This window comes from Oryctolagus cuniculus, chromosome 15 (genome assembly GCF_964237555.1).
Source record: "Oryctolagus cuniculus chromosome 15, mOryCun1.1, whole genome shotgun sequence".
Lineage (NCBI taxonomy): Eukaryota > Metazoa > Chordata > Mammalia > Lagomorpha > Leporidae > Oryctolagus > Oryctolagus cuniculus.
This window is the reverse complement of record NC_091446.1, coordinates 28,541,347-28,566,778: the sequence shown is the minus strand read 5'-3', so window position 1 is coordinate 28,566,778 and position 25,432 is coordinate 28,541,347. Positions and strand designations below refer to the sequence as shown.

General features: G+C 43.0%; 1 protein-coding gene across 20 annotated transcripts in view; it reads left to right on the top strand.

The window, feature by feature from the left end:
* BTRC (beta-transducin repeat containing E3 ubiquitin protein ligase) overlaps positions 1–25,432 on the top strand; it is a 224,338-nt gene that overhangs the window by 17,438 nt on the left and 181,468 nt on the right. For 5 of the 20 annotated variants that reach the window (XR_007911097.2, XM_051824125.2, XM_051824122.2 and 2 more), the window contains exon 2: positions 8,244–8,333. The exons of 12 other annotated variants lie outside the window; for them this stretch is intronic. Coding sequence is in view for 7 of the 8 variants with exons in the window: in XM_051824125.2 (XP_051680085.1) it covers positions 8,244–8,333 (90 nt within the window). In the remaining variant the exon portion in view is untranslated. Of the gene's footprint in view, positions 1–6,721; positions 6,843–8,243; positions 8,334–25,432 lie in introns of all 20 variants that reach the window. 3 more of the 20 variants (XM_070057350.1, XM_051824124.2, XM_070057344.1) reach the window with 1 other exon arrangement.

Here is a 25,432-nt window from a genome sequence, read left to right as displayed (position 1 = left end):
AGAAAATTAAGTGAAACTTCAGAGCTTCACAATTTGAGACGTTTATAAATATCTCCTAAGGCACAGTTTGTTAAGTGCGAAAATGGAGACATGAAGTGTCACACTAGGTAAGGGAGGGGAAATTAGTATTAGCTGGAGAGTTCTCTGGAAGATTTGAAGAAGAAAGCTTTGTGTTAAAGCTTGGAGAACAGATTTTGATAGAAGTGTCTCAGGTGGACAGTTCCAAAAAGAGGTAAGTTAAGTTCCAAGAAGAGTATCTTGGGGTAAAATCTAGATCAAGAGGTGGACAGGCACAGGTTGAGTTACAGATAAGAAGGTAGGGATGGATTGGACATAAGATGCATAGCAGAGGGGCTGGCACTGTGGTGTAGAGGGCTAAGCCTCCACCTGCGATGCCAGCATTCCACATGTGCACCGGTTCTAGTCCTGGCTGCTCCTCTTCCGATGGCTTTGGATTGGCTCAACTCCGGCTGTTGCAGCCATTTGGTGAGTGAACCAGTGGATACAAGACCTCTCTGACTTTCCCTCTCTCTGGCTGTAACTCTACCTTTCAAACAAACCATTAAAAAAAATCTTAAAAAGAGATGCATAGCAGACAAGAAAGAAAAGATTGAGGAAGTCTGAAGATGAAATTGCAGTGTACTTTGTTTGCACGTGTTTATGTAAGCTTTTTTTTTTTAGTGGGGTTGGAGCCAAAAATCTAAAAAGTATACAAATCATAAACATATGACTCAGTGAATTTTTAAAAAATATTTTCAGAATTTTTTAAAAAAGATTTATTTACTTACTTGAAAGTCAGAGTTACACAGAGGAGAGGCAGAGGGAGAGATAGAAGTCTTCCATCCGATGGAGAGATCCTCCATCCACTGGTTCACTACCCAAATGGCTGGGGCTAGTCCAGGCCAAAGTCAGGCTCCAGGAACTGCTGCTGCTTCTCCCATGTGGGTGCAGAGGCCCAAGCACTTGAGCTGTCTTCTGCTGTCTTCCCAGGTGCATTACCAGGGAGCTGGATCTGAAATGGAGCAGCTGTGGCTTGAATCGGTGCCCACATGGGATGCAGGCAGCAGCCCCATGGGTAATCTAGTACCCATCTGTGGATGGGTGCTTAGGAGTAGTGTTGCTGGATTATAGTGTGTGAAATGTTTAGCTTCAGTACCTGAAACTTGCCTAATTTTCACCTTTTCTTTTTTTAAAGTTTTATTTATTTATTTGAAAGTCAGAGTTACACAGAGAGAAGGAGAGGCAGAGAGGGGTCTTCCATCAGTTGGTTTACTCCCCAATTGGTCGCAATGGCTAGAGCTGTGCCAATCTGAAGCCAGGAGCCAGGAGTTTCTTCCAGGTCTCCTACGTGGGTGCAGGGGCCCAAGGACTTAGGCCATCTTCCGCTGCTTTCCCAGGCCATAGCAGAGAGCTGGATTCGAAGAGGAGCAGCCGGGCCTTGAGCCGGCGCCCATGAGATGCTGGCACTGCAGGTCAGGGCGTTAATCCGCTGCACTGCAGCACTGGCCTCTAATTTTCACCTCCTTTAGCATTGTATAGGGTTGGCAGTTGCTGCACGTTTTTTGCAACACTCGATTGACATAGTCTCTTCCCATTGTAGCCGTGGGTGAATGATACTGTCTCCCATTGAATGTGCATTTCCTTAATGACTGCTGTAAACTAGGACCTTTTAAGGCTTATTGGCTGTTTATAGACTCCTTCTTTTGTGAACTTGGCCAATTTTCCTATTGGGTTGTATGCCTTTTTCTTTTTGTTCCTTTTTTTTTTTTTTTTTTTTTTTTTTTGACAGAGTCATAAAGAGAGATAAAGAGAGAGACAGAGAGAAAGGTCTTCCTTCCGTTGGTTCACTCCCCAAATGGCCGCTACGGCCAGTGCTGCACCATTCCGAAGCCAGGAGCCAGGTGCTTCTTCCTGGTCTCCCGTGCAGGTGCAGGTGCCTAAACACTTGGGCCATCCTCCACTGCTCTCCCGGGCCACAGAAGAGAGCTGGACTGGAAGAGGAGCAGCTGGGACTAGAACCTGGCGCCCATATGGGATGCCGGCGCCACAGGCGGAGGACTAACCAAGTGAGCCACGGTGCCAGCCCCTCCTTATATTTTTGAAAAATACATTCCTTCCTCAGATATGGTGTCTTAATGGAACAGAATGCTTTTTTATTTTTTAAGGGATCCATAGAAAATTTCAAAAGATACTGTGCTACTTCCACCAAGGTCCAAGCATTAGCATGTGTTATTCCTGTATGCTAGTATATTAAAAAAGAGTTATCACCATCAGCACCATCACTTTAAAAGAAAGAGTACTTTAATGCCAAAAAGGTAGAAAGGACATAACTTCAGAATAAAGGAAATTCTAAGGATGGCAAAGGGAAATTAAGGTAGTAGGTAGAATTTAGGTTCCAATCAACTAAAAAAATTTTTAGGGAGATTATCTGGATTGGGTTCGATTTAATCACAAGAGTCCCTAAATGTGTCCGAAGGAGGGAGAAAAGGTCAGTGATGCCGTGTGAGAATTCAACCCATTGTTGGCTTTGAAGATGAGGCAGAGAGGAGGTGTGAGCAGCCTCCAGGATGGAACTCAGCCCCATGACAACCCTGATTTTTTAGCTCAGGGAGACTCATTTCAGACTAAAAGCTATAGAACTATAAAATTATAAATTTGTTATTTTAAGATAACATATGATCATTTACTATAGAGTAAATATAGAGTCTCAATAGAACAGTTACTTTAATTGAGTATATGTGTATGACTTGATAAATAAATAAATATATTCACTAGTCTTATTTTTTTTCACATTTTGCCACAGATCCATAAAAATTCCTTGGTAGACTGATACTGGTCTGTAAATTACTGTGTGGTAACTACCAGTGCAGCTCTCTCTCTCTCTCTCTCTCTCAGATTTGTTTGTTTATTTGAAAGGCACAGTAGAGATCCTTTATCTGCTGGTTCATTCCCCAAATAGCCACAGCGGCTAGGGCTGGACCAGGCTGAAGTCAGGAGCCTGGAACTCCGTCCAGGTCTCCCATGAGGGTGGCAGGGGCACAAGTACTTGGGCCATGTTCTGCTGCTTTCCCAGGCACATTAGTAGGGAACTAGGTCAGAAGTGGAACATCCAGGACTTGAACCGGTTCTCATATTGGATGCCAGTATCACAGGTAGCGGCAGCTTAACCTGTTGCATCATAACACTGGCCAAGTAAATTTGAAAAAAGAAATTTGGAAATTAACATTGATATAGTACAAATACAGATGTAATCCTCAAACTTCCTTCAAATGTTGCCAGTTGTTCCAAAGATTGATTTATTTGAAAAATTTATTTGGGGTTGGGTAGGGGGCCAAGAAACACAGAGATCTTCCATCTTTTGGTTCACTCCCCAGATGGCCTCAACAGCTGAAGCCTGACCAGGCCAAAGCCAGGAACCTGAAATTCCACTGGGTGGCAGGGTCTCAAGTATTTGGATCAATTTCCACTGCCTTCCCAGGCTCATTAGCATGGAGCTGGATCAGAAGCAGAGCAGCTGGGATTCAAGCTGGACACTAATCTATGGGATGGGATGCTGGCGCTATAGATGACAGCTTACCTACTGGGCCACAACACTGACTAACCAAAGGCGGGTGCTGTGGTATAGTGGGTAAAGCTGTTGCCTGCAATGCCAGCATCCCATATGGGATTTTTTTTTCTGTTGGCAATTAATACATATATTTTTTTAAAGATTTATTTTATTTATTTGAAAGAGTCACAGAGAGGTAGAGACAGAGAGAGAGGTCTTCCATCTGCTGGTTCACTCCTCAGATGGCCACAATGGTCAGAGCTGAGTTGATCCAAAGCCAGGAGCCAGGAGCTTCTTCCAGGTCTCCTGCGTGGGCGCAGGAGCCCAAGGACTTGGGCCATATTCTGCTTTCCCAGGCCATAGCCGAGAGCTGGATCAGGAGCTGTATTGGAAGAGGAGCAGCCGGGACTAGAACTGGCTGGCGCCCATTTGGGATGCTGGAGCTTCAGGCCAGGGCTTTAACCCACTATGCCACAGCGCTAGCCCCAAGACTGATTGATTTATTTGAAGGGCAGAATTACAGAGGCAGAAAGAGTGTGAGAGTGAGAATGAGAGAGAATCTTCCATCCACTGGTTCACTCCCCAAATGGCTGCAGTAGCCAGGGCTGGGCCAGGCCAAAGCCAGGAGCTTCATCTGGTTCTCCCACATGGGGCCAAGTAGTTGGGCCATCTGCTGCTGCTTTCCTATGTGCAATAGCAGGGAGTTGGATTGGAAGTAGAGCAGCCAGGACTTGAACCAGTGCTCATTTGGAATGCCGTCGCTGCAGGTGGCGGCAGCTTTACCTGCTATGTCACAACAGCAGCCTTCTGAACATTTTTTCTTATATCAATTGTCTTATGTGTGACTGTTCTCTCTGCTGCTGTTCACCACACTCACCATGTGGACATTATTCTTACCCAGGCTTCCCAACCCCAAATCAGGTTGCTGCTTCTACCCACTGCCTGAGCACTAGTCTCACTTCAGTTGTATGACCTGGACTAGACATCTACAGATTGCCCACCTGATCTGCAAATATTCTGCTTGGCCTTGACTAAACTGAAGAGAAGTGTTTTTTTTTTTTCTTTTTAAATTAAAACAGTGTCGTGTTTCAATTTTTTAAAAAAGATGTTTATCTTCATCTACTTGAAAGGCAGGCTGAGAGAGAAAGAGATATCTTTCATCTGTGGGTTCACTCCCCAAATGTTTGCAACAGGTAGGAGTCTGGAATTCCACCCGCGTCTCCCATGTGAGTGGCAGGGACCTAAGCCCTTGGAACATCTTCTGCTTTTTCAGGCACATTAGCAGGGAGCTTGATCAGAAGTGGATCTGCCAGGATTTGTACCGCTGCTCATATGGGATGCTGGTATTGCTGGCGACAGCTTAACTAGCTATACCACAACACTAGCCTCAAAAAGCTTTGTTACTTTTTTACATTTATGCCTGTAATTCATCTAGAATTAATTTTTGTGTTTGATATTAGGTAGAGGTCAGAATTTTTTTCTTTCCATATGCAATTGATCTACCACCATTTATTGAAAAGATGGATTTTTTTTTCTTGCATTGCAGGATCACTTTATGCTAGTGTCTGGTATATATGTGTGGGGCTGCTTCGGGGACTTTCTGAGTAGATCCATTCATTTATTTATTGTTGTGGCAATACCATATGTTTTTTTAAAGATTTATTTATTTATTTGAAAGAGTTACACATAGAGAAGGAGAGGGAGAGAGGGAGGTCTTTCATCCGATGGTTCACTCCCCAGTTGGCTGCAATGGCCAGAGCTGCGCTGATATGAAACCAGAAGCTTCTTTCGGGTCTCCCATGCGGGTGCAGCGGCCCAAGGACTTGGGCCATCTTTTGCTGTTTTCCCCAGCTATAGCAGGGAGCGGGATCGGAAGCGGCACAGCCGGGTCTCGAACCAGCGCCCATATGGGATGCCAGCGCTTCAGGCCAAGGCGTTAACCCGCTGAGCCACAGCTCCGGCCCCACCATATTCTTTTTTTTTTTTTTAATTTATTTATTTATTTTTATTTTTATTTTTTGACAGGCAGAGTGGACAGTGAGAGAGACAGAGAGAAAGGTCTTCCTTTTTTCCTTTGGTTCACCCCCCAATGGCTGCTGCGGCCGACGCACTCCGGCCGGCGCACCATGCTGATCCGAAGCCAGGAGCCAGGTGCTTTTCCTGGTCTCCCATGCGGGTGCAGGGCCCAAGAACTTGGGCCATCCTCCACTGCACTCCCGGGCCATAGCAGAGAGCTGGACTAGAAGAGGAGAGACCGGGACAGAATCCGGCGCCCCGACCGGGACTAGAACCCGGTGTGCCGGCACCGCAGGCAGAGGATTAGCCTAGTGAGCCGCGGCGCTGGCCCACCATATTTTTTTTAACTACTATTTTTAATAACAGTTCTTGATATCTGATAGCATATGCCCCTCAGCTTTTTTCTCATCAAGATTACATTGGCTATTCTTCGCCCTTTGCATTTTCATATTTATATTAGAATCAGCTTGTCAGTTTTTACGGAATATCCTACCATTATTTTTATTGGAATTGAATCTGTATATAAATTTGGGGAGAATTGAGCTCTTAATACCATTGAGTTTTACATTCACAAAAATGTTGTGTCTTTCCATTTATTTTGGCCTTCAGTGCCACTGTGTAGAGGTTTTTGTGATTCTTTTGTTAGACTTGTTCCTAGGTATTTGATGCTGGGTGAAGAATTTAATTCTCTCTGTTGCTGATAGTGGAGAGGTTTTTAATGTGAGGTCGATGGCCTCCACACACAGTGTAAGCACATGAGGTACTTTTTTCTGAGAGGTCTGTAATTTGAATCTGATTCCAAGGATGGCAATAACAACAACAAAGAAGATTAGAGACCACTGTAGTGCTTTGACTTAAAGGGGTTGAGATTAGGGTGAGAGGACAGACAGGCAAGAGGCCACTTAAAGACTATACAAGATGACTTCAGAAAATTCATGGAAAATGGAAATAAAAGATAATTTATTTCAGTACAAAATAACTTTGAAATCCATGTATATGAGGGGTCTTCAAAAAGTATAGCAAATCCATTTTATGAAAACAGTGATTTTTAATTTTTTACAAAATTACATTGTTCACTATCTTATTTACTTATTTGAGAAAGAGAGAAAGACTTGAGACAGACTGAGATTTTTCCATGCACTCTGGTTCACACTCCAGATGCCTGCAGCAGTCCTGGCTAGGCCAGGTTGAAGCCAGGAGCCTGGAATTCCATCCGGATCTCCCCTGTGGATAGCAGGAACTCACCACCTGTTGCCTTCCAGGATGGTATAGATCCCAGGTATTCTAATAAGGGATGTAGGCATCCCAGGCTGTGCCAAATACTCCTATCTTTTGTGGCTTTTAATAAACTGAGGAGATACGCAAATTAAAAATAATGTAGTCTATCCTATAATTATTTTAATAAGCAAAAATCTTAAAAATACAAAACAAAACAAATGCATGGTATGATTTTGAGTAACATGCTTATTAAGGGAAATAATTTAGATAGAGGCGTTGAACACTTTTCCTTGAACAATGCTCCTATATTTGTTTGGTCTCTTTTACTTCTCTTCCTTATTTGTAAATCATCTTAAGCAGTAGTCTGTATTATAAGAAATAAAACTAAATGGCTGGGGCCTGGCGCTGTGCTGTAGTAGGTGAAGGCACCACCGCAGTGCCGGCATCCATATTGGTGCTGGTTTGAGTCCTGGCTGCTCCACTTCTGATCCAGCTCTCTGCTATGGCCTAGAAAACAGTGGAAGATGATCCAAGTGCTTGGGCCCCTGCAGCCGCGTGGGAGACTGGGCAGAAGCTCCCAGCTCCTGTCTCTGGATCAGCCTAGCTCTGGCTGTTGCGGCCGTTTGGGGACTGAACCAGTGGATAGAAGAGATTCTCTCTCTCTCTCCCTGCCTCTCTCTCTCTCTCCCTCCCTCTCCCTCTCCCTCTCCCTTTCTCTCTCTCTCTCTCTCTGCCTTTAGCTCTCTGTAACTCTGCCTTTCAAGTAAATAAATAAATCTTTTAAAAAATATGATTGCTAATTAAATATTTAGTGTTTATTTTCATTGGTTATTAGCTTGAAGGTTAAATTTGTTTAATGAGTGAATGTGGAAGAATTATGCTTTTTATATTTTGAATGCATGCTTGTAGATCATTGATGTTATTCCCATTTTATTTTTTTAAGGATTTAAAAAAATTTATATGGAAGGCAGAGTATAAGAACAGGAGAGAGAGAGAGAGAGAGAGAGAGAGAGAGAGAGAGAATGAGAGAGAATTCTTCAATCTGTTGTTTCATTCTCCAAATGGCTGTATTGGCTGGGGCTGGGTCAGGCCACAGCCAGTAGCCTGTAACTTTGGGTCTCCCATGTGGGTGCAGGGCCCAAGTACTTGGGGCCGTCTACTACTTTCCCAGGTGCATTAACAGGGAGCTGGATAGGAAGTGGAGCAGCTGGCACTTGAGCTGACGCTGATAAGGGATGCTGGCATTGCAGGTGGTGGCTTAACCTGCTGCACAGTGCCAGCCCCTCATTCTCATTTTATAAAGTAGAAACATAATTTCCTTCTTTTTAAGATTGTAGAGTTTTATAGTTATTGAATTGTTGTTTTGATGTATCGATCATATTAATGCTTTCTTTTTGTAAAATTTTTATTTATTTAAAAAGTAGAGTGACGGAGATCTTCCATCTGCTGGTTCCCTCCACAGATGTCTGCTGAAGCAGCCGTGGCTGGGTCAGGCCGAAGCCAGGAGCCAGGAACTCCTGTTCAGTTTATGCACATGGGTGGCAGGGCCCAGGTACTTAGGCCATCATGTGCTGCCTTCTCAGGAACATTATTGCGAAGCTGGATTGGAAGCAGAGCAACCAGGATTTGAACCTGAAATCCAGTATGAGATTCTGGTACCACAAGTGGTGGCTTAACCCATTGTGCCACAACGCAGGCTTCCCTGTCATTGCTTTTCTTTTATGCCAGATTCTCAGTGGAAATAGCCTCCAGATTATGATTTGTTTCCATGGGAAAATATAGTCCACTTGGAAGTAGTTTCTGTTAATACATTATTTAAAAAGATTTTATTTATTTGAGAGGTAGAGTTATAGACAGAGAGAGGGAGAGGCAACCGCCGGAGCTGAAGCCAGGAGCTTCTTCCGTGGGTGCAGGGGCCCAAGCACTTGGGCCATCTTGCACTGCTTTCCCAGGCCATAGCAGAGAGCTGGATTGAAGAGGAGCAGCCAGGACACAAACTGGTGCCCATGTGGGATGCTTGTGCTGCCGGAGGAAGCTTAGCTTTCTGTGCCGCAGCATCCACCCCTTCTGTTAATACATTGCTGTGGAAATAGGCTAGCACGTGGTGATGCAGGTTCAGTGTTGTGTAATTTGGAAAAGGTAACGTAAGTAGAACATTGATGCATCTGTTTTTCAACTTGGAGTTAATTATAATGACAGCTGAAAAGTTCTACTTTAGTTTCTCTTAGGTTGTTGGCTGACATTTACAAATTTTAGGTGGATTTGAATGAAAAACAGTTTTGAAAGTTAGCCAAGGGGCTAGTGCTCGGTGTAGTGGGTAAAGCCACCACCTGCGGTGCCAACATCCCCACTGGGGCTGTTTGGGGAGTGAACCAGCAGATGGAAGATCTCTCTCGGTGTCTCTCTCTCTCTGTAACTCTGCCTTTCAAAAAAAAAAAAAATATATATATATCTTAAAAAATGTTACAAATTTTTTAAAGATTTATTTATTTATTTGGAAGTCAGAGTTACAGAGAATGGGGTGGGGGAGGTCTTCCATCCGCTGGTTCACTCCCCAATTGGCCGCAATGGCTGGAGCTGTGCCGATCCAAAGCCAGGAGCCAGGAGCTTCTTCCAGGTCTCCCACGTGGGTGCAGGGGCCCAAGAACTTGGGCCGCCATCTTCTACTTTCTGAGGCCATAGCAGAGAGCTGGATTGGAAGTGTAGCAACTGGGACTTGAACTGGCGCCCATATGGAATGCCGGCACTGTAGGTGATGGCTTTACCCCCTACACTACAATGCCGGCCCCAGTCAAGTATTAATTGAAAAGAATTCTACCTCATGGAATTGTGTTGTTTATTTGAAAGGCAAAGTTACAGAGAGGCAGAGAGAGAGAGAGAGAAAGATCTTCCAACCACTGGGTCACTCTCAGAGACAGAGACAGACAGACAGACAGAGGGAGGGAAAGGTCTTCCATCCTCTGGTTCCCTCTCCATTTAGCCGCAACTGCTAGAGCTGGGCCAGTCCACAGCCAGAGCTTCTTCCAGGTCTCCCACATGGGTGCAGGGGCCCAAACACGTGGGCCATCCTCTGCTGCCTTCCCAGACCATAGCAGAGGGCTGGATCGGAAGTGGAACAGGTGGGACTCGAACTGGCACCCATATGGCATGCTGGCACTGCAGGTAGCGGCTCTACCTGCTGTGTCACAGTGCCAGCCCCTACCAGCATCTCTTTTGAAGGCATTCATGTTAAAAAGAATTAGAAATGAGGTTTATCTCATCTGGACCTGTCTTCTTTCAATGCATCTTTAAAATGTAGGTACAATACATAAGTTTTCATATTATAAGATCAACTGAGACTTTGATTTAAATATTGTATAAACTGTACAATGGAAGTTTGCATAAGATACTACATACTTTTTTTTTTCCCAAAGAAGCTTCTTTAGATGGTTCTGTTAAGTGTAGGAATGTTCTGATGATTATCTTTTTAATTAAAATGAGAAATCTTTGTTTAAAGTGGCATTCTTTTTTTACGGCCTGTTACAGTCTCTGTAACAATCATTTCTTAAGTCTGAACGTTTTATTTCCAGGAATCCATTTATATAAAACCATGTTTAGACTTAATTAAGGAACGATTCTTACAAAGCTTGTAAATAGCCAGGAAAAAAGGGACTGAAAATAAAACTGACATTCACATTTAACAAAATGATTGTTACAAGGTATGTAATAAGCTATAAAAATACAATAAAGCCCTTTTTATAAGAGTTCATATTTTTTGATCCTTGTTTTCAAAGGTATTTAAGAAAAATATCAAAGCTCTGTAAAGTGACATCTGTTTTGCTGAATGGACTAGTGATAACTTCTTTTGTTTATAGCTGACAATACAAGAGTTCTACCTGTCTTATTAGTATGCTTTCTTTGAAATACCTTGAAATCAGTTTAGATTAGTATATAAACTTCACATACTGCCACAATGGAAAAAAGACCTGGTTTTCTGGTTCTGTGTTCTGGAAGTCCTAGGAGGTTGGGCAACTTGCTTAACATGAGTATGATTTTCCTCATCTGGAAAGCAAAGGTGATAATGCCTACTTTTGTACTTTTTTTTTTTTTTTTTTAAATTTTTTGACAGGCAGAGTGGACAGTGAGAGAGAGAGACAGAGAAAGGTCTTCCTTTGCCGTTGATTCACCCTCCAATGGCTGCTGGGGCCGGCGTGCTGCGGCCGGCACACCGCGCTGATCCGATGGCAGGAGCCAGGTACTTATCCTGGTCTCCCATGGGGTGTAGGGCCCAAGCACTTGGGCCATCCTCCACTACACTTCCCTGGCCACAGCAGAGAGCTGGCCTGGAAGAGGGGCAACCGGGACAGAATCTGGCGCCCCGACCGGGACTAGAACCCGGTGTGCCGGCGCCTCAAGGTGGAGGATTAGCCTAGTGAGCCACGGCGCCGGCCCCTACTTTTGTACTTTAAAGAGCTGTGTGAATACTGAGTGAAGTTATAAGTAGTGAAGATATTTTATAAATTCTAAAGCACATGTTATGTTTCTCTCAAAGGTAAACTACGTTAACCTCTTTTTTCAAGATTTTTAAATTTGAAAGGCAGTGTTACAGAGAGAGGAGAGAGATCTTCTGTCTATTGATTCAGCCCCCAAATGGCCGCACCAGTTGGGCCTGGGCCAGGCTGAAGCTAGAAGTCTGGAACTTATTGGATTCTCTCACTTTGATGGGGGAGGCCCAAGCACTTGGGCCATCTTCTGCTGCCTTCCTTGGTACATTAGCAGGGAGTTGGATTGAAAGTGGAGCACCTGGGACTCGAAACGACACTTACACTGAAGGCTGTGGCTTAACCCGTTGTGCCATATCTCGGGCCCCCAAGTCTGAGGCAGTTTTACAGAATGTCCTTTATTTGGATTTGTCTCATTGTTTCTCCATAATTACTTTTAGGTTAAAAAATATTTGGTAGTTTAGTGGGTATTGTGGTGGAGTGGTTTGGGCCACCACATGGGATACCTGTACCCTGTCCAATTTCCTGCTTACGTGCCTGGGAGGCAGCAGAAGATGGCTGAATTAATGAAATTCTTTGTACCCATATGGGAGACCCTGACCTATCCCCTGCTGTTGCAGGCATTTGGAAAGTGAATCAGTGGATGAAGATCTCTTTCTGCCATTCTGCATTTCAAATAAATTTTTTTTTTTTTAAAAAGACATTGTTTGAAAGGCAGAGTTAGATAAAGAGAGAGAGCACACTGTCTTCAACCTGCTGGTTCGCTTCCCAAACTGCTGCAATGGCAGGAGCTGGGCTGATGTGAAGCCAGGATCTGGGAGCTTCTTTGAGGTCTCCCACATGGTTGCAGGGGTCCAAGCACTTAGGCCATCTTATGCTGCTTTCCTAGGCACAGTAGCAGGGAGTTGGATTGGAAGTGAAGCAGCTGGGACTCAAACCAGCACCCATATAAGAGGCTGGCACTGCACTTGGCAGCCTTGCCTGCTATACCACAGTGCTGGCAACAAATAAATCTTTTAAAAAAGTTTTTTGGCAGGAATAAAATATATGTTGTGATTTCTTTTTCAGTATCGTCTATCAGAAAGATGCGTGATGTCTGTTTCATTGTTGATAATAAATTTGATCATTTTATTAAGGTTATATTCACCAGTTTCTCCATTGTACAGATAGTCAAAGACAAAATTGCAACAAATTTAAAGATCCTAATTGGCTTTAATTTGTAATTATAGAATTGTTCCAATAAGTGAGCAGAGGAAGTTGGCTTTATAGATAGAAAAAAGCTGAGGATAACACAAATGGGAATAAAAGTGATTGGTTGTTTCAAAGTTCCTTTTTTATGGAATTAAAACAGAGGGAATGTCCTAATCTTGCCAGCATATGCAAACTAGATTTCTTTTAATTGTGAATCTGCTGTTTATTTTTAAAATCTGCTTCATTTGAGAGTTCAGCTTGATTACCTGTCTCTTAGCATGATGACTCCATTCTGGTTAGACCTGGGGTGGAGTGCTAAAGGCTAGTCTGAAATGGTAGTCTCCAATTTTATTTAACAGTATATTTGTAATTAATGTTTAGTGGCATGAACTTAGAGACTGTGCAAATATCTTGTTTCCCACATTATTTTGCACAGTAGTTTTAGTATCCATTGATGATTCTTCTGTCATCAGCCCATTTACTTTTAGGTAGTTCTATTTTTTCCTTTCTCCTTGGCTTTCAAATGACAGTTCTCTATTTTTAGAAGACATTGGGTGGATTTTATCTTTATTTTGTTTTTGAACTTAGACAATTAAAATTTGCTTTTTATAATACATTTTGCAAGTCATATGCTTTATAATTTTTTTGAAGATTTGTTTATTTATTTGAAAGGCAGAGTTGCAGAGAGGCAGAGGCAGAGGGCGATCTTCCATCCACTGGTTCACTTCCCAAAGGGCCGCCATGGCCGGAGCGGCACCAATCCGAAGCCAGGAGCCGGGAGCTTCTTCCAGGTCTTCCACAAGGGTGCAGGAGTCCAAGGACTTGGGCCATCTTACGCTGCTTTCCTTGACCATAGTAGAAAGCCGGATTAGAAGTGGAGCAGCCAGGACTTGAACTGGCACCCATATGGGATGCTGGCACTGCAGGTGGCGGCCTTACCCCACTATACCACCATCCTATTCTTTATAATTTTATATTTCATGAAAAATACTGCTAAAACTATTTAAATAATTGGGTTGTTTTCTTTAAATACTTGTTTTTATTATTATTAAAGAAAGGCAGAGAGATGGAGATGGCCCGTGACAACCAGGCCAAACCCAGGAGCTGGGAACTCAATCCATATGTGTGGCAGGGACCCAAGCACTTGAGCCATCATCTGCTGCCTTCCAGGGTGAACATTAGCAGGAAGCTGAATGGTGACTGGAGCCATAACTCCAACCCAGGCATTTTGATATGAGATATCAGCGTCCCAAGTGAAAGATTAACAGTTGTGCTAAATGCCTCTCCTCTAGTTGCATTAATTTTAGAACCTGGTGTACCAACAAAATACATCTGAATTGCCCAGAGAGGGGACAAGTGTAGTTAAGATGCCAGCATTTCACATCAGAATACCTTGTTTGATAATTGGCTCTGGCTCGACTCTGGCTTCCCGCTAATGCAGACCCTGTGAAGCAGCAGTGATGGCTCGAGTAGTTTGCTTTCTCTGGTAGACAGGAGAGTACTGTGGATATGCTCTTAGTAGAGTGGAATAAGTTGCAGTTTGTGTTAGTGGGTTTTGATAAATGTTAGGAAAAATATTGCCAGGTGGCTAGTTACTGGGAAAAATCACATTATCCCAGTTAATCCAAAATTGGCTTTGTTGTAATGAAAGTGATTATAGATTATTTTAAACTGTATTGACACATTCATATTTATTGACTTTAATTTGCTCATTGGCACACTGATCTTTTAGTTCTGGCTCATTCAGGTATTGATAGTGGTCAGTTTGGGCTTTCAGTACTTAAGTGATCTCTGCATACATTTAGCAACTTGGTTCTTTTAAGTTTGAAATTAGTAAAGCAAGTGGCAAATTTATCACGTCATAGAGAGATTTTCAGCTTCACAGAAGTTGGCTGCTCAGCCTTCCTCCCTTGGTTCTCCTGTGAGAAAGACTAGAAACAGCAGGGAGAAGAGGATGACCTTCATATTTGCTTCCTACACTAAATCACAGTCTTGAAGCAGCAATTTCTGTTTGAATAAAAAGTTTAATTTCACAGTTTGATTAGTGCTAGTACATGCAGGTGGATATTCATGTTATACAGCTAAAGCAGTCCGCCTTTGCAAATTACTTGCCAGTCAGAACTATTATTTCCTAGTAGTAGTTGCTAGTAAATTATAGTTCTTGCTAGTCATTTTGTGTTTTGTGTATTTTCTTAAAGTGTATATTGATGAGATAAGAGTGGGATTCAGTCACCAAACTTTGGCAAGAGTAGGAGTTGACAGCTTTTTTCAAAGGCTCATGGATTGATGAATTTGGAATAACAGTCCCAGTTAATTAGTAAAAAAAAAGAGTGAGATTTTGGTTTCAATTGATTTGAAAATGTACTCAGAACTTAGAAAGACTGGTTCTTCATGGAAAAATACCTAAAAAGGAATCCTCTTTCTTACTGAGAAATAGGATATATTGTAGTTAAAATTGGAATGTTTAGAGAAGCTTCAAAAGCAGGTAAGTAAACTGAGGACAAAACACAGAAGATTTTGAAATTGGAGGGAACTGTTGAATTTGAATTTTTAATTGTTAATTTTTTTTTAAAGATATATTTATTTGAAAGAGTTACAGAGAGAGAGCAAGCGAGCTCCCATTTGCTGGTTCACTCCCCAGATGGTTGCAGTGGTCTATGCTGGTCCAGGCCCATGGTCAGGAGCCTGGAACTTCATCCAGTTCTCCCACTTAGGCTCCACACTGAGACTTATAGGATGCTGGCATCATAGGCGGCAGCTTAACCCATTGTGCCATAATGTTAGTCCCAAAGCCATGGAGTTTCAAAGTTTATTTTAAATTGAGACTGACTTTTATTGAACTTTGATGACGGGTAAATGTATTGAATTAGAGGGAATCAGAATTCTGTTTCCTAAAAGTTTGTAAGTTATTTGCTTTTTAAGTTTTTAAATTTATGTTTATCTGAAAGAGGGGTAGGGAGTTGAGGAAAGGGGAGAGAGAGAGAGAGAGAGAGAGAGACAGAGACATTTTCTGTCTGCCGGTTCACTCCCCAAATGCCTGCAACAGTTCAACCTGGGTTAGGCTGAAGCCAAGAGCCAGGAATTCTGTCTGAGGCTCCCATGTGGGTGACAGGGACTCAAGTACTCGAGTCATTGATTGTCTGTTGCCTCCAAGCATACATTGGCAGGAAGCTGGATCCGAAGCAGAGCCATGATTCAAGCCCACACATTCCAAAATGGGATGTAGACATCCAAAATGGTACCTTAACTGCTTTACTGAATGCCTGCCAAAGTTGTTTGTTTGTTTATATCAAAATGATACTAAATTTGTGTGGAGCTATAAACTTTTTTTTGAAGATTTATTTATTTATTTTGAAGTCATAGTTACACAGAGAGAAGGAGAGGCAGAAAGAGAGAGCTGTCATCCATCCTCTGGTTCACTCCTCAGTTGGCTGCAACGGCCAGAGCTGCACTGATTAGGAGCCAGGAGCTTCCTCTGGGTCTCCCTTGAAGGTGCAGGGGCCCAAGGACTTGGTCCATCTTCTACTATCCCAGGCCATGGCACACAGCTGGATCAGAAGTGGAACAGCAGGACTTGAACTGGTGCCCAGCAGGCAGCAGCTTTACCCAGTGTGCCACAGAGCCAGCCCCTAGGGGATCATAGACTTTTAAGAGTCTAGTAGGATCATCTAATTTAAGGCTTCTTAACTATTTTTGGTTATAGACCTCACTGAAATTCTTTTGTATGCCAAAGGATCATCTCCCCAAACATGTGCAATACATACATTTGGTACACAAGTTCAAGAGGTTCCAAGATCCCTCAATCCTATCCATGAACCTTAGGTGCATAATGCTTTTTTTTTTTTTTATTTAAAAGCCTTTGTTGTTGGTAACTACCACTTCAACGTAGTTAAGACTGTTCATTTTAAGATGTCATTTTGAGAAGTTAATGAAATGTTGAGTACGTTGTTCAGTAGTGTCAGGAAAAATGGTACAGAATGATGTGACTAGTGATTCCCAGAAATCCTACTGGAGGGGCTGCCATTGAGGCTTAGCAGGTAAAGCCGCTGCCTGTGATGCTGGGATCTCATATGGTATTCTTCTAGTTAACTCATTCAAGAAAGAGTATTTTGTCATCATTTTAGATTAGTAGTACACTTTAACCAAAAGATTTCATTTGGATTTTATCATATGCATTCCACAAGCCACTGGGAAAAACAGTTTAAAAATTTAAAAAAAAATTGTATTTTCATTTTATTTGATAGACCAGAGATCTCAGTCTGCTGGTTCACTTCCCAAATGCCTATGATAGCCTGGGCTGGACGTGGCCAAGGCCAGGAGCTGGGAAAGTCCAGGCCTTCCGTGGGGATGGTAGGGGACCCAGGTACCTGAGCTGTCATCTGCTGTCTACCAGGTGTACGTTAGCAGGAAGCTGGAATGGGGAGTGGAACCAGGACTCAAACCCAGGCACTCAGTATAGGATGCAGGTGTCCCAAGTGGCACCTTAACTACTGTATCAAACACTTGCCCTGGAAAAAGTTTTTATTGGGTATCAAATTATCATGGAATACTCCTTTCTTTGAAAAATGAGCAAATGGAGAACCAGAGACTGTGTGAGTTGTTTGTTCAAGGTCACAATTGATAATAGCCCAGATTTCCCAAGTCCTAGCCTCGTTGGTGGTGTTCTGATTCTCTTTGTTTTATTTGTTTTTGAGCTTGTGTTTCTTCTACTAGATATGATTGATGAGAGAATGTAGGGGTGTGTGTGTGTGTGTGTGTGTGTGTGTGTATTTCTGTACTTTGTTTAAAAAAGCCTCCACTACTCTTAAGGTCATGAAAATACTCTCATATTTTCTACCAGAAGCTTTATAGTTTTACCTTTCACTTGTAGAATTTTAGTCTCGCTAGCATTAATTTTTGCTTGTTTTCATTTTTTTCTATGTGGATTTCTGGTGGCTCCTTGCATCATATTAGAAGACTTTATCCTCCACCCATCTGCTGTGCTACCTGTGTCATAAATCATGTCCTTTCATACATTAGTCTATTTTGGGATTCATTACTCTGTTTAGTTGTCTCTGTGTCATTACTATCTTTGCATAGCTTAATAATAAGTCTTTGTATATGATAGTTTTTATCATGTTTTTCTCCTTGTCTCTCTGTGGCTTTTTATACCTTTATATTTTACAGGTGGTTTGTCAGATTCAAAAACAGGAACCTTAAAGTCAAACAAAATAATAAGCCTATTTGGATCAGGTTAGTTATTTTTTTTAAAGCTTTATTTTATTTATTTAAAGACAGAATTACAGAGACAGGTAGAGCCAGAGAGAGAGAGAGAGAGAGAGAGAGAGAGAGAGAGGTCTTCCATCTGCTGGTTCACTCTCCAGATGACTGCAATAGCCAGAGTTTAGCTGATCTGAAACCAGGAGCCAGGAGCTTGTTCCAGGTCTCCCACGTGGGTGCAGGAGCCCAAGCACTTGGGCGATCTTTCACTGCTTTCCTAGGACATAGCAGAGAGCTGGATCAGAAGTGGAGCAGCCGGGACTCGAACCAGTGCCCATATGGGATGCCAGTGCTGCAGGCTGGGGCTTTAACCTGCTGTACCATAGAGTCAGCCCCATCAGGTTAATTATTGATAGAAACCAAAACATGGAGTTACTTCAAAATTAAATGCTAAACTTCCATTGACTAGGGAAGGTGGCTTTGTTTTGTTTTAATGTTAAGTAGTTGGATATAATGAATGAACACCTGATTGAGCCAGATCATTTAATAAACATTTGACTCTTAGATTTTCCATATATTGGAGTTTTTTACTACATGGGCCTGGGCCCACTTTTGTGTTTACTTCGTTCCTATGTGAGTGTCTATTTCCTTAGCTTTGAAGTAGCATCTGTGTGCAGGTGACTCCTAATGTGCTAATAATCTCAAAATTTGCCTTCTAGTCTGACCTCTAGCTTTATGTATTCAAATGACTAGCCACTTGAATGTTGTATGTTTGTCATTTATTTTCTTTGCTGTCAGTTCCCAAAACTGGGATCATCTTTAACTTCTCACTTTTTCTTACTGTGACAGCCAGTCTGTCATCAGATTCCAAAATACATCTCATATTCATCCGCTTCTCTTTGTCTCCATTGCCATCAACTGACTATAGGTTATTTTAATTTCTTTTATGGAAAATTGTAACTTTTAACTATTCTCCTCTTTAAATTCCATTTCTGTACAACAGCTAGAATGGAACAGAGCCAGTACTTGAACTCAGGTACTCCAAAATGAGATGAAGGTGTCCTAAGAGGTGTCTCACCTGTTAAGCTATACACCCTACCCCACCAATAATTTTTTGTGACATTAAAACAAAATTGAGAAAATAAAAAAATAAACACCTTGCCATCCTATGCAACTTTATTTTTTTAAACTTTAAGCATTAATATACTGTCCAGTTCATTCATTTTTTAAAAAGATTTTATTTATTTAGAAGTCAGTTACACAGAGAGAGAAGGAGAGGCAGAGGCAGAGAGGGAGAGAAGGAAAGGGAGAGAAGGAGGTCTTCCATCCACTGGTTCACTCCCAAATTGGCCACAATGGCTGGAGCTGCGTTGATCCAAAGCCAGGAGCTTCTTCCAGGTCTCTCATGTGGGTGCAGGAGCCCAAGGACTTGGGGCCATCCTCCATTACTTTCCCAGGCCATAGTCGAGAGCTGGATTAGAAGTGGAGCAGCCAGGACTTGAACCGGCACCCATATGGGATGCTGGCACTGCAGTCGGTGGCTTTACCCACTGTGCCACAGTGCTGCCCCCCCCCCCCTTTTAAAGATTTATTTAAGAAGCAGAGTTATAGACTGAGGGAGAGACAGAGAGAGAGAGAGGTCTTCCATCCACTGGTTCACTCCCCAAATGGCTACAACGGCAGGAGCTGGGCCAAGCTGAAGCCAGGATCCAGCTGGGCCATCTTCCACTGATTTCCCAGGCCATTAGCAGAGTGCTGGATTGGAAGTGGAGTAGCCATAACTCGAACTGGCACCTGAATGGGAGGCTTAAGCTATTACGCTCCAACACCAGCCTCTAAGTCCAGCACATTGTAATTTTTCTCTTCCAAATACATTGTAAGGGGTTGTATCCGAACAGATTAATTTTATACTTTTTCAATCTTGTGGACAATTTACAGATATATTTTGATGCTTGAGGTAAATATAAGAATGGTTCTTCATGTTTAGAATGTTTACTCTTGATAATTAAAGTTTCTGTAAGAACTTTGCCTACAGAACTTTTATTTTTTATTTTTTTGACAGGCAGAGTGGACAGTGAGAGAGAGAGACAGAGAGAAAGGTCTTCCTTTTGCCGTTGGTTCACCCTCCAATGGCCGCCGCGGCTGGTGTGCTGCGGCCGGCGCACTGCGCTGATCCAAAGCCAGGAGCCAGGTGCTTCTCCTGGTCTCCCATGGGGTGCAGGGCCCAAGCATCTGGGCCATCCTCCACTGCACTCCCTGGCCACAGCAGAGAGCTGGCTTGGAAGAGGGGCAACCGGGACAGAATCCGGCGCCCTGACCGGGACTAGAACCCGGTGTGCCGGCACTGCAAGACGGAGGATTAGCCTAGTGAGCCGCGGTGCCGGCCTGCCTACAGAACTTTTCCTGAAACTAATCTGTATATAATCAGAATTTCATGAAATGGCATAGGGTTTTATTTGTCTTTTAAAAACATATAAGCCGGCGCCGCGGCTCACTAGGCTAATCCTCCGCCTAGCGGCGCCGGCACACCGGGTTCTAGTCCCGGTCGGGGCGCCGGATTCTGTCCCGGTTGCCCCTCTTCCAGGCCAGCCCTCTGCTGTGGCCCGGAGTGCAGTGGAGGATGGCCCAGGTGCTTGGGCCCTGCACCCCATGGGAGACCAGGAAAAGCACCTGGCTCCTGGCTCCTGCCATCGGATCAGCGCGGTGCGCCGGCCGCAGCGCGCCGGCCGCGGCGGCCATTGGAGGGTGAACCAACGGCAAAGGAAGACCTTTCTCTCTGTCTCTCTCTCTCACTGTCCACTCTGCCTGTCAAAAAAAAAAAAAAAAAAATTAAAAAAAAAAACAACATATAGTTTTTTATCTTATATGGTAACTCCTGCTGTGATTCAAAACAACCTTTAAGGAGATATATTAAGCTTGGAAAGTTGTGTAATTTCAAGCTTTAGAACATATTTTTGAATTAGAAAAATTATTCTCAAAAGAAATATATTCAAGTGAGAGAACTATTATGTTTGAAATATGTTACTTTGGAATATGTAAAGTTTGGTCATTTTGGAATTGGAGATCTAATTTACTAGTGAATGGAGTTTATAATATTAAAATTTAATCATGTTCATAAAATTTTTTTTCTTTTGGCTGTGTGTCTTAGGTTGATAAATTATCCCTGAGTCAATTTTTTTTTGAAGATTTATTTATTTATTTGAAAGTCAGAGTTACACAGAGATTGAAGGAGAGGCAGAGAGAGAGGTCTTCCATCCGCTGGTTCACTTCCCAATTGGCTGCAACTGCTAGAGCTGTGCTGATCTGAAGCCAGGAGCCAGGAGTTTCTTCCAGGTCTCCCACGTGGGTGCAGGGGCCCAAGGACCTGGGCCATCTTCCACTGCTTTCCCAGGCCACAGCAGAGAGTGGATCGGAAGTGGGGCAGCCAGGACTTGAACTGCTGCCCATATGGGATGCCAGTACTGCAGGCGGTGGCGTTACCCGCTGTGCCACAGCACTGGCCCCATGAGTCAGTTGATATGAGAGATAACAAATGGAAATTTGCCTGTTTCTTAGCATGGTTTCATCTTTGTGTTTTGTGTGTGTGTGTGTGTGTGTGTGTGTGTGTTTTTTTTAAGATTTATCTTTTTGAATGGCAGAGTTGGAAAGAGAGAGAGAGAGAAAGAGATATCTTCCCTCTGCTGGTTCACTCCCCAGATGGCAGCGATGACCAGGCGTTCTTAGGGGATGCGAGAATTGCAGGCAGCCGCTTAACCTGCTCTGCTACAGGGCCGGACCCAGCGTGGTTTTATGTTAGTTCAGGCTTCACAGAGTGCTGCTTGTTCATCAGTAGTAAGTTGGAGCTGATTTAGGAATGGCAGTTTTGGCATGTACCTTAATTTGCTAAAATTTTTTTAAGGGAATGATTTTTTAAAAATTTATTTATTTGAGAGGTACAGAGAGACAGAGACTGAGACAAAGGTCTTCCATCCACTGATTCACTCTCCAGTGGCCACAGTGGCCTGAGCTGGGCCAATCTGAAGCCAGGAGCCAGGAGCTTCTTCTGAGTGTCCCACAAGGGTGCAGGGGCCATCCTCCGCTGCTTTCCCAGGCCATAGCAGAGAGCTGGATGAGAAGAGGAGCAGCTGGGACTTGAACTGGTGCCCATATGGGATGCCAGTGCTGCAGGCGGAGGCTTCTACTATGCCACAGTGCCATGCCCTGGCTCGCTTTTTCTTACAGAGTTAGTTCAATGTTTTTATCTTATAAAGTGACTAATAAAGGATTTGTGCAAAGAATTAGAGAAGGGTCAGTTGCTGTTTATTTAAAATTACATTTTAGTGTGGCATAATTAAGTTCTTTATTTTCACTTCTTCAGGTTTCATTTTCAAGGCTACTTCAGAAAGTTTGTGGAAAATGGAATTTAAAAATAAGTTTATTTTGTAAAAAGGTTTTGAAATTCATATATTTCATAAAATTTTTTGAAGTACCCATGTATCATTGCAAGGCATTTGAATGAGAAAACTAATCCTTGAACAGGCGTAGCCAGTGTAACTACATTGCATATCATGCCCCTCTAAAACTAAATGTTTACCTAGGAATCTATGTATCAGGCTTTCAAGGCTTTAGTAACTAAATTATAGATTTTTATTTATTTGAGAGGTAGAGTTACAGACAGTGAGAGGGAGAGACAGAGAGAAAGGTCTTCCTTCCATTGGTTCATTCTCCAAATGGCCACAACGGCTGGAGCTGCGCTGATCTGAAGCCAGGAACCAGGTGCTTCGTCCTGGTCTCCCATGTGGGTGCAGGGGCCCAAGGACCTGGGCCATCTTATTCTGCTTTCCCAGGACATAGCAGAAAGCTGGATCAGAAGAGGAGCAGCCAGGACTAGAACTGGTGCCCGTATGGGATGCCAGCGCCCCAGGTGAAGGATTAACCTACTGTGCCATGGTGCCGGCCCCTAAACTATAGATTTTGTAGAGTTTGGACCTTGCTGGGAAAAGACATTTTCATCTCAGTTCTATTTGAAATAACTTCTTTTTGTATGGCTAAGGGTGGACATCTATGATTAAAGATAAATTAAAATTTTCAATAGGCCAGCACTGTGGTGTGGTGGGTAAAGCTGCTGCCTGCAGTGTGGGTATCAATGTGGGTGCTGGTTTGAGTCCTGGCTGCTCCACTTCTGATCCAGCTCTCTGCTATGGCCTAGAAAACAGTGGAAGATGATCCAAGTGCTTGGGCCCCTGCAGCCGCGTGGGAGATGGGGCAGAAGCTCCCAGCTCCTGTCTCTGGATCAGCCCAGCTCTGGCTGTTGCGGCCGTTTGGGGACTGAACCAGCAGATGGAAGATTTCTTTCTCTGCCTCTGCCTTTCTGTACCTCTGCCTTTCAAATAAATAAATACATATTTTTTTAACTTTTTCATTTTTTAAAGATTTTTTTAAAAATTATTTTATTTGAGAGGTAGATTTACAGACAGTGAGAGGGAGAGACAGAAAGGTCTTCCTTCTGTGGTTCATTCCTCAAATGGCTGCAATGACTGGAGCCATGCTAATCTGAAGCCAGGAGCCAGGTGCTTCTTCCTGGTCTCCCACGTGTTTGGAGGGGCCCAAGGACTTGGGCCATCTTCTGCTTTTCCAGGCCATAGTAGAGAGCTTGATTGGAAGTGGAGCAGCCAGGACTAGAACTGGTGCCCATATGGGATGCTGGCAATGCAGGTGCAGGATTAACCTATACATGGCACCAGTCCCAATAAATAAATCTTTTTTTTTTTCAAGATTTATTTATTTATTTGAAAGTCAGAGTTACACAGAGAGAGAAGGAAAAGCAGAGAGAGAGGTCTTCCATCAGCTGGTTCATTCCCCAATTGGCCACAACAGCCAGAGCTGCAAGAATCCGAAGCCAGGAGCCAGCTTCTTCTGGGTCTCCCACATGGGTGCAGGGGCCCAAGCACGCGGACCATCTTCTAGTGCTTTCCTAAGTCATAGCAGAGAGTTGGGTCGGCAGTGGAGCGGCCGGGACTTGAACCGGTGCCCATATGGGATGCCGGTGCCTCAGGCGGCGGTTTTATCTGCTGTGCCACAGTGTTGGCCTCACCAATACATAAGTCTTAAAGAACTTTTTTTTTTTTTCGAAAAGTAGGCGACTCTTTCATCGTTTAGTTTTTATGATAATACATATTTTCAGTTTGCAAAGGTTCATTTAAGAATAAAATTATTTTCAAATGTGTTTTGGAAATTAGACAAATCTTATGTGATTGCCAGTGACAAATGTAATGGCACTATTTTGTATCTTGGAGGTTGGAAAACATAGACTCTGCAGATGTCTTTTCTGTAAATGAAATCTTTTTTAAATGTTTATTTAATAAATTTATTTGCAAGACAGAGAGGGACAGAGACATCCATATGCTGGTTCATTCCCCAAATAGCTGCTATAACTGAGATTGGATCAGACTGAAACCAGGATCCTGGAATTCAGTCTGGATCTCCCATGTGGGAACTAATCACTTGAGCCATTGCCTGCTACCCCCCAGGATGTGCACTCAAAGGAAGGTGAAACGGAGCAGAGCCAGGACTTGAACACAGGGACTCTCATGGGATGTGTGCATCCCAAGCAGCGTCTTTACCACTGCACCAAATCCCTTCCCTGTATATGGAATTCAGAGTGATTGAAAAAGTACTCTTGTTGCAGTTTGCAGCTCCCATGGCTTGTGGATTTTACTTTGCTTCTGTTGGGAACATTAGTTTATTCCTGAGATAAGGGGTTTTGTACATTTAAAGATTCAGTGATTTAGTATCCAAGGTAAAGCTAAAAAGTAGGTTCTTTCCCTTCTCTCCCTGTTACAAGTAAAATAAAAGCAAAGTACCTTTTATTTCCTTCAGTAACAGGGGAGAAACAAAGGCCCTAGCTCAGAAGAGTAAGGGTTAAAATCTATAACCAGTCTGGACATCTAACACACACTTCAGATGAATGGTAGGGGCTTGTCCCACTGGCCTGCAATTCCCTGTGGAGTACATGGCTAGACATGTCGGATCTGAGTAGGAATAGCAATTTGACCCATGAGTTCCAGCAGGTGTAACAGGAACAGCACACATCTGAATGCATGTCTGCTCCTATGGATTCCCCTGGAGATAAGGCCGGAGGTTCTCTTTTATGGGGTGATCTTGGGTGAAACACAGCAGTTATCAACAATGCTGGGACACACATGGCCAAATAATTCACTGATCCTGTTGTAGTGCATCACAGAAATCCAGTCTTGCATGATTTGAACAACATCAGCACCTAAATTCTCATTATTGCACTGTAAAACCTTGCATCTCCATGCTTACAGCATAGGATTTACCAGCTTCAGTTAATTTAGAAGTCACTGCATGGTTAGAGTGAACCAGTGGATGAAAAATCTGACTTTCACCCTCTAATCAAATAAATAAATAAATTTTTCTTTTTCTTAAGGAAGTCACTGCAAGGTAGCATTTGCTTGGGGAGTTTTAAGCTACATTAAGGGAGGTTTCCGTGAGATTCCCTACCAACACAACAAGCTGAGAAAGAAGAAAATAGGGCTGAAGAAAGATTTTTGATATATTATTTTAGCCTAGTTCATTGGTTTAATTTGCATGTAAGGGTCTAACCAGTGTGTCTAGCGTTGGAATCTATTTTGTTCTGCCTTGTCTTTTTCTTTCAAATCCCTTTGTGTTGCTATTCCCCCTGCTTGGACCCCATCCCCAAGTAGCGTAACCACCCTTTTGCTATAGGTGCTTTATTTTCATTATCCTTGTCTTGGAATTCCTTGTTTTCCTGAGTATG